The sequence below is a fragment of the Arvicanthis niloticus genome, chromosome 20 (genome assembly GCF_011762505.2).
Source record: "Arvicanthis niloticus isolate mArvNil1 chromosome 20, mArvNil1.pat.X, whole genome shotgun sequence".
NCBI lineage: Eukaryota > Metazoa > Chordata > Mammalia > Rodentia > Muridae > Arvicanthis > Arvicanthis niloticus.
This window is the reverse complement of record NC_047677.1, coordinates 23,782,914-23,791,652: the sequence shown is the minus strand read 5'-3', so window position 1 is coordinate 23,791,652 and position 8,739 is coordinate 23,782,914. Positions and strand designations below refer to the sequence as shown.

General features: G+C 52.0%; 1 protein-coding gene across 1 annotated transcript; it reads left to right on the top strand.

Moving 5' to 3' along the window:
• Positions 1 to 2,782: 2,782 nt before the first annotated feature.
• LOC117724731 (uncharacterized) lies at positions 2,783 to 7,646 on the top strand. The gene is made up of 3 exons (XM_034524635.1): positions 2,783 to 3,853; positions 6,281 to 6,397; positions 6,516 to 7,646. The coding sequence occupies exons 1-3, from the start codon at positions 2,783 to 2,785 to the stop codon at positions 7,644 to 7,646; spliced, it is 2,319 nt and encodes a 772-aa protein (XP_034380526.1).
• The last annotated feature ends 1,093 nt before the right edge of the window (positions 7,647 to 8,739 follow it).

Sequence of the window (8,739 nt, the reverse complement as noted above, 5' to 3'; positions counted from 1 at the left end):
CAAGCAACACAAACCCTCTGGAGTTCTTCCTTGATCAACTGCTGACCGAGGTCCAAGTGGAGGAGCATGGGTCAGCTCCTCTGGATCTGGAGCCAATAGACACAGTAGCTGAGCTGTCTCTTTCTCAAGAGGATTACCAGGCTCTGCTGGATATGCTCTGACTCCCAGCCTTGCTTCCTTGATTTTGGAAGCACAAGACGCCCAGATCTAGAAGAGACCCGGATTCCACACTGGAGAAGGTACCCAGACCAGGAAGGATCTGCCCCCCAACCCTAAACCCATCTCCCAACTAGGATGTAGGGAATGGAGATGTCTCCCTTATGAGAAGAAGGCTTTCAGCTGTGTTTTTACTAGTGGAGTGTCTTCTTCAGGGCCCCAGGATTAGGACATCCGACCTGAGAAAATGGTGACTCTGCTACATGAATAGAAGATGTTGTCCCTAGTGACTGCCCAACAACAAGGAGGCCTAAAGAAAACTCCGACAGATGGACCCCAGGAAATCTCAGGGGCACTAGGTTTAGGCTACTCTTCACAGGACACTAGCCCAGGGGAAAGAGGAGAGAAGACTTCTTCCCTGAGTTTGAGGAACTGCTGCTTTTCTTACCAAGGCCTTGTGTTGACCAGTGAGATGAATTACCAGCCAGTCATTCTATATCAACTCCTAGGCCTTTGTTCGGTTTTGTTTTGCTTTGATTGGCTTTGCTTTTTATCCCCATTGATTCAATAAAGTTTTACACTGTTTGAATTGTGTGTGTGTGTGTGTGTGTGTGTGTGTGTGTTGTTTTGTGGGGTGGGGAGTTGAATCGGCTCTTTTGTTCTAAGGGGATGTTGGGCATGAGCTTTCCAATCCAAATGGATGCAAGACCATTGTGGGGAAGTGAGTCTGGAGGGGGGATGCAGGGATGTGGGATAGGAAGGGGAGAGAAGAAGGGAAGCTGGGCTGTGTACAATGGATCGATGGGGTTGGTAGATAAAGAAACAAGCAGGTGGAATGTCAACTGAAAGAAGACTGTGTGTAAGGCCATCATCTTGTAAATAAAGGTCACCCTGGAAGTATAGTGCAACCATTCCTGAACACCTTATTCCAAGTTTGACACACAGTCCATAGAGACTCTTGCTCCCCGCACTGCTATTAGTCCCCAGCACACTCCCTTGTTCCTCTTTGTATCTTGAGCTACCCAAGCTTAGCACATGCCTGCATTCCCAAGTGTGAGGTCCCTGACCTGTGGGTCTGCCTGGCTGTAATAGCCTAAAAGCAGGCAGTGGGCCGGTCGGGGCATGCAGTGCCCACACTTGAAGGGCATGTTGCTCACATGGAGGTCCAAATTCGACCTTGACCCACAGTGGAAGGACATGCATGTTTTCCATTCTACAGTGACCTTCAGTTATACATTGTGCCTTAGGGCGTGGCAGCAGGACAAAGCAATCTCTCCTTTGCTGCTCATCACCTCAAGAAAACACACCTGAAGACTCTTCACTCTTCAAGGTTAGCTCTAGAGATCTTACAGCACAGAAGACATCCTTAGAAACTTAGCACTGTGAGAGAAGATGTTCAACCCTTTCCTACACTCTGCTACCTACCAAATGAACAATTTATTGATATCTCAAGCTCTCAGGCTCATTCTCATACAGTCTGTGAAAGAAACACCTGGAAATTAATATCTCTCCCTCACTCTCATTCCCTCTGTTTCTCTCTCAGACATACACACACACAGACACACACACACACACAAACACACAGATACACTCCCCTGCCTCTGATGGTCCTCATTTATTACTTCCTACATTCTTCTTCCCTGTCCCCACCTCTCTCTCTCTCTCTCTCTCTCTCTCTCTCTCTCTCTCTCTCTCTCTCTCTCTCTCTCTCTCTTTCTCTCTCACTCCCCTCTCTCTCTCTGTCTGTCTCTGCCCCCAAACCTGTCCCCTGTCCTGAAATCCTTTTTCCTCAGTGTTGTGTGTGTGTTTTATGTCTGAGGGTGTGCTTGGTCTGAGGGTGTGCTTGTTATCAAACAGGTTTTTGTGCTGCTAGGTGCTTGGGGTGTTTGGTGTTGAATTTTGATCCAAGGACAGGTAAATTTCCAAGTTTGTCCTCATAGCAAATCCAGATTTGGGAAGCCATGTAAGGGGTGTGAAACATTCTAGAGCTAGGCAGGATGTGTTGATGTCTTTGGATCTCAGGACTCCTGGGGGAGTCTTGTCTTTGTAACCTGTGTGAATCCGGTTGTGAGCAAACCATCATGGATTCCATCTGGCTAGGGATGCCTAGAAGGCCGACTCCAATTCCCCATCCTTTTGTGAAGCCTGCTGACTTTGTCCAACATGTCGCGGTAACTGTGCCTCTGCTTCGTGTCAGGACCTATTGTCCTCAGTCATTGGATGCTATGTCTGATGGGAATGGTGAGTCCTATGACTTTTGTCTGCTTCCTGGGTATGGGTCTAGCATGGCGACCCCGCGGCGTGCAATGGATGAGGAGCTTTTAAAAGGGGAGACTTTGTGAGTTTCAGAGGATGCTTGAGGTCCTCTTCCGGGTTCCCTGTTCTCAGGTGCAAAGGCGTGGCAGGTGTGGCGCTTGGAAACCTGACCCCGAAGGGAAGGTCCTGGTGTTGGCTGTAGCCCAAGGCGCGTGTGGAGTAGGCGGGGCTAGCGGAGCAGAGGCAGAGGTAGGGGTATTTAAGAGGCAGTGAGTGGTGCCAGCCCGAGACTGCTGCTGCTTGCTGGAGGTTGTGCTTGTTCTGGAGCTGTCCAGAGTAGACACTCCTGGGTGAGCATTTCTTGCAGACCATGGTTGGCAGCATGGAAGCTGGCAGCAATGTGGGGGGCAGCAGCGTGGCGCGCAAATCCCAGCGCAGCAGGGTGGTTTGGCAAGCCTCTCAAAAGGAGGCCCTGCTATCAGCTTTCAGCAAGAGTCCTTACGTGAGCTTTGCACAGAGGCAGAACCTGGCCAGTCAAATGGGGGTCCCCGATTCCTGCATCCGCGTGTGGTTTCAGAACCGCAGAAGTCGCACTGGAGCCGTGGGGCAGGAGCTTGGTTCCAGGGCACAGGGTGGAGGCATGCCGTCAGACCACAGGCGGCCTCGCACTCGAATCACTTCAGCCCAGCGCAGGATCCTACTGCAAGCCTTCGAGAGGAACCCGCGGCCAGGCTTTGCTACTCGGGAGGAGCTGGCACAGAGGACAGGTTTGCTCGAGGACACGGTCTACATCTGGTTTCAGAACAGAAGAGCGCGGTGCCTCAGCAGGGGCAGGCCCACAGCTCAAGATCAAGACTTGCTGGCCTCAAGTGGGGCAGATGAGGCCCGCGGAGGTGCGGGTGCCAGGGAGCATGAAGGTGCCCGGGACAGCTTGTTGCCCCTGGCTGCTGCAGGGCTTACAGATTCCTCCAGTCCCAGCGACCTGCCAACCTTCTGCACAGAGTCCCAGCTGTGCCAATCGGAAGAGCCCTGTGGACCAGTCCAAGAAGAGGCCCCCGCTCAAGCAAGGAACACAGGCCCTCTCGAGCTGTTCCTTCCTCAATGGCTAGACCAAGCCCAAGCGGAGGAGCTTGTGCCAGCCCCTCTGGATTTGGATGGAGTTCTGGATGGCAGGGAGCTGGAAGGTGCCCACGACAGCTTGTTGCCACTGCCTCCCACTGGCGGTGTGGCCATGGATCCATCGAGTCCCAGCGACCTCCCGACCTTCTGCACAGAATCCCAGCCATCCCAAGTGGAAGAGCCCTCCGGACCAGGCCAAGCACAGGCCCCCACTCAAGCAAGCAACACAAACCCTCTGGAGTTCTTCCTTGATCAACTGCTGACCGAGGTCCAAGTGGAGGAGCATGGGTCAGCTCCTCTGGATCTGGAGCCAATAGACACAGTAGCTGAGCTGTCTCTTTCTCAAGAGGATTACCAGGCTCTGCTGGATATGCTCTGACTCCCAGCCTGGCTTCCTTGATTTTGGAAGCACAAGACGCCCAGATCTAGAAGAGACCCGGATTCCACACTGGAGAAGGGACCCAGACCAGGAAGGATCTGCCCCCCAACCCTAAACCCATCTCCCAACTAGGATGTAGGGAATGGAGATGTCTCCCTTATGAGAAGAAGGCTTTCAGCTGTGTTTTTACTAGTGGAGTGTCTTCTTCAGGGCCCCAGGATTAGGACATCCGACCTGAGAAAATGGTGACTCTGCTACATGAATAGAAGATGTTGTCCCTAGTGACTGCCCAACAACAAGGAAGGCCTAAAGAAAACTCCGACAGATGGACCCCAGGAAATCTCAGGGGCACTAGGTTTAGGCTACTCTTCACAGGACACTAGCCCAGGGGAAAGAGGAGAGAAGACTTCTTCCCTGAGTTTGAGGAACTGCTGCTTTTCTTACCAAGGCCTTGTGTTGACCAGTGAGATGAATTACCAGCCAGTCATTCTATATCAACTCCTAGGCCTTTGTTCGGTTTTGTTTTGCTTTGATTGGCTTTGCTTTTTATCCCCATTGATTCAATAAAGTTTTACACTGTTTGAATTGTGTGTGTGTGTGTGTGTGTGTGTGTGTGTGTGTGTGTGTTGTTTTGTGGGGTGGGGAGTTGAATCGGCTCTTTTGTTCTAAGGGGATGTTGGGCATGAGCTTTCCAATCCAAATGGATGCAAGACCATTGTGGGGAAGTGAGTCTGGAGGGGGGATGCAGGGATGTGGGATAGGAAGGGGAGAGAAGAAGGGAAGCTGGGCTGTGTACAATGGATCGATGGGGTTGGTAGATAAAGAAACAAGCAGGTGGAATGTCAACTGAAAGAAGACTGTGTGTAAGGCCATCATCTTGTAAATAAAGGTCACCCTGGAAGTATAGTGCAACCATTCCTGAACACCTTATTCCAAGTTTGACACACAGTCCATAGAGACTCTTGCTCCCCGCACTGCTATTAGTCCCCAGCACACTCCCTTGTTCCTCTTTGTATCTTGAGCTACCCAAGCTTAGCACATGCCTGCATTCCCAAGTGTGAGGTCCCTGACCTGTGGGTCTGCCTGGCTGTAATAGCCTAAAAGCAGGCAGTGGGCCGGTCGGGGCATGCAGTGCCCACACTTGAAGGGCATGTTGCTCACATGGAGGTCCAAATTCGACCTTGACCCACAGTGGAAGGACATGCATGTTTTCCATTCTACAGTGACCTTCAGTTATACAGTGTGCCTTAGGGCGTGGCAGCAGGACAAAGCAATCTCTCCTTTGCTGCTCATCACCTCAAGAAAACACACCTGAAGACTCTTCACTCTTCAAGGTTAGCTCTAGAGATCTTACAGCACAGAAGACATCCTTAGAAACTTAGCACTGTGAGAGAAGATGTTCAACCCTTTCCTACACTCTGCTACCTACCAAATGAACAATTTATTGATATCTCAAGCTCTCAGGCTCATTCTCATACAGTCTGTGAAAGAAACACCTGGAAATTAATATCTCTCCCTCACTCTCATTCCCTCTGTCTCTCTCTCAGACACACACACACACAGACACACACACACACACAAACACACAGATACACTCCCCTGCCTCTGATGGTCCTCATTTATTACTTCCTACATTCTTCTTCCCTGTCCCCACCTCTCTCTGTCTCTCTCTCTCTCTCTCTCTCTCTCTCTCTCTCTCTCTCTCACTCCCCTCTCTCTCTCTGTCTGTCTCTGCCCCCAAACCTGTCCCCTGTCCTGAAATCCTTTTTCCTCAGTGTTGTGTGTGTGTTTTATGTCTGAGGGTGTGCTTGGTCTGAGGGTGTGCTTGTTATCAAACAGGTTTTTGTGCTGCTAGGTGCTTGGGGTGTTTGGTGTTGAATTTTGATCCAAGGACAGGTAAATTTCCAAGTTTGTCCTCATAGCAAATCCAGATTTGGGAAGCCATGTAAGGGGTGTGAAACATTCTAGAGCTAGGCAGGATGTGTTGATGTCTTTGGATCTCAGGACTCCTGGGGGAGTCTTGTCTTTGTAACCTGTGTGAATCCGGTTGTGAGCAAACCATCATGGATTCCATCTGGCTAGGGATGCCTAGAAGGCCGACTCCAATTCCCCATCCTTTTGTGAAGCCTGCTGACTTTGTCCAACATGTCGCGGTAACTGTGCCTCTGCTTCGTGTCAGGACCTATTGTCCTCAGTCATTGGATGCTATGTCTGATGGGAATGGTGAGTCCTATGACTTTTGTCTGCTTCCTGGGTATGGGTCTAGCATGGCGACCCCGCGGCGTGCAATGGATGAGGAGCTTTTAAAAGGGGAGACTTTGTGAGTTTCAGAGGATGCTTGAGGTCCTCTTCCGGGTTCCCTGTTCTCAGGTGCAAAGGCGTGGCAGGTGTGGCGCTTGGAAACCTGACCCCGAAGGGAAGGTCCTGGTGTTGGCTGTAGCCCAAGGCGCGTGTGGAGTAGGCGGGGCTAGCGGAGCAGAGGCAGAGGTAGGGGTATTTAAGAGGCAGTGAGTGGTGCCAGCCCGAGACTGCTGCTGCTTGCTGGAGGTTGTGCTTGTTCTGGAGCTGTCCAGAGTAGACACTCCTGGGTGAGCATTTCTTGCAGACCATGGTTGGCAGCATGGAAGCTGGCAGCAATGTGGGGGGCAGCAGCGTGGCGCGCAAATCCCAGCGCAGCAGGGTGGTTTGGCAAGCCTCTCAAAAGGAGGCCCTGCTATCAGCTTTCAGCAAGAGTCCTTACGTGAGCTTTGCACAGAGGCAGAACCTGGCCAGTCAAATGGGGGTCCCCGATTCCTGCATCCGCGTGTGGTTTCAGAACCGCAGAAGTCGCACTGGAGCCGTGGGGCAGGAGCTTGGTTCCAGGGCACAGGGTGGAGGCATGCCGTCAGACCACAGGCGGCCTCGCACTCGAATCACTTCAGCCCAGCGCAGGATCCTACTGCAAGCCTTCGAGAGGAACCCGCGGCCAGGCTTTGCTACTCGGGAGGAGCTGGCACAGAGGACAGGTTTGCTCGAGGACACGGTCTACATCTGGTTTCAGAACAGAAGAGCGCGGTGCCTCAGCAGGGGCAGGCCCACAGCTCAAGATCAAGACTTGCTGGCCTCAAGTGGGGCAGATGAGGCCCGCGGAGGTGCGGGTGCCAGGGAGCATGAAGGTGCCCGGGACAGTTTGTTGCCCCTGGCTGCTGCAGGGCTTACAGATTCCTCCAGTCCCAGCGACCTGCCAACCTTCTGCACAGAGTCCCAGCTGTGCCAATCGGAAGAGCCCTGTGGACCAGTCCAAGAAGAGGCCCCCGCTCAAGCAAGGAACACAGGCCCTCTCGAGCTGTTCCTTCCTCAATGGCTAGACCAAGCCCAAGCGGAGGAGCTTGTGCCAGCCCCTCTGGATTTGGATGGAGTTCTGGATGGCAGGGAGCTGGAAGGTGCCCACGACAGCTTGTTGCCACTGCCTCCCACTGGCGGTGTGGCCATGGATCCATCGAGTCCCAGCGACCTCCCGACCTTCTGCACAGAATCCCAGCCATCCCAAGTGGAAGAGCCCTCCGGACCAGGCCAAGCACAGGCCCCCACTCAAGCAAGCAACACAAACCCTCTGGAGTTCTTCCTTGATCAACTGCTGACCGAGGTCCAAGTGGAGGAGCATGGGTCAGCTCCTCTGGATCTGGAGCCAATAGACACAGTAGCTGAGCTGTCTCTTTCTCAAGAGGATTACCAGGCTCTGCTGGATATGCTCTGACTCCCAGCCTGGCTTCCTTGATTTTGGAAGCACAAGACGCCCAGATCTAGAAGAGACCCGGATTCCACACTGGAGAAGGTACCCAGACCAGGAAGGATCTGCCCCCCAACCCTAAACCCATCTCCCAACTAGGATGTAGGGAATGGAGATGTCTCCCTTATGAGAAGAAGGCTTTCAGCTGTGTTTTTACTAGTGGAGTGTCTTCTTCAGGGCCCCAGGATTAGGACATCCGACCTGAGAAAATGGTGACTCTGCTACATGAATAGAAGATGTTGTCCCTAGTGACTGCCCAACAACAAGGAGGCCTAAAGAAAACTCCGACAGATGGACCCCAGGAAATCTCAGGGGCACTAGGTTTAGGCTACTCTTCACAGGACACTAGCCCAGGGGAAAGAGGAGAGAAGACTTCTTCCCTGAGTTTGAGGAACTGCTGCTTTTCTTACCAAGGCCTTGTGTTGACCAGTGAGATGAATTACCAGCCAGTCATTCTATATCAACTCCTAGGCCTTTGTTCGGTTTTGTTTTGCTTTGATTGGCTTTGCTTTTTATCCCCATTGATTCAATAAAGTTTTACACTGTTTGAATTGTGTGTGTGTGTGTGTGTGTGTGTGTTGTTTTGTGGGGTGGGGAGTTGAATCGGCTCTTTTGTTCTAAGGGGATGTTGGGCATGTGCTTTCCAATCCAAATGGATGCAAGACCATTGTGGGGAAGTGAGTCTGGAGGGGGGATGCAGGGATGTGGGATAGGAAGGGGAGAGAAGAAGGGAAGCTGGGCTGTGTACAATGGATCGATGGGGTTGGTAGATAAAGAAACAAGCAGGTGGAATGTCAACTGAAAGAAGAATGTGTGTAAGGCCATCATCTTGTAAATAAAGGTCACCCTGGAAGTATAGTGCAACCATTCCTGAACACCTTATTCCAAGTTTGACACACAGTCCATAGAGACTCTTGCTCCCCGCACTGCTATTAGTCCCCAGCACACTCCCTTGTTCCTCTTTGTATCTTGAGCTACCCAAGCTTAGCACATGCCTGCATTCCCAAGTGTGAGGTCCCTGACCTGTGGGTCTGCCTGGCTGTAATAGCCTAAAAGCAGG

Bases quoted from the DNA above. Each gene is read 5' to 3' on its own strand.
- LOC117724731 (XM_034524635.1), top strand. From the start codon at position 2,783: ATGGTTGGCAGCATGGAAGCTGGCAGCAATGTGGGGGGCAGCAGCGTG. The intron at 3,854-6,280 runs GTAGCTGAGCTG...CCCTGTTCTCAG, and splicing joins ATCTGGAGCCAATAGACACA to GTGCAAAGGCGTGGCAGGTG. The intron at 6,398-6,515 runs GTAGGGGTATTT...CATTTCTTGCAG, and splicing joins CTAGCGGAGCAGAGGCAGAG to ACCATGGTTGGCAGCATGGA.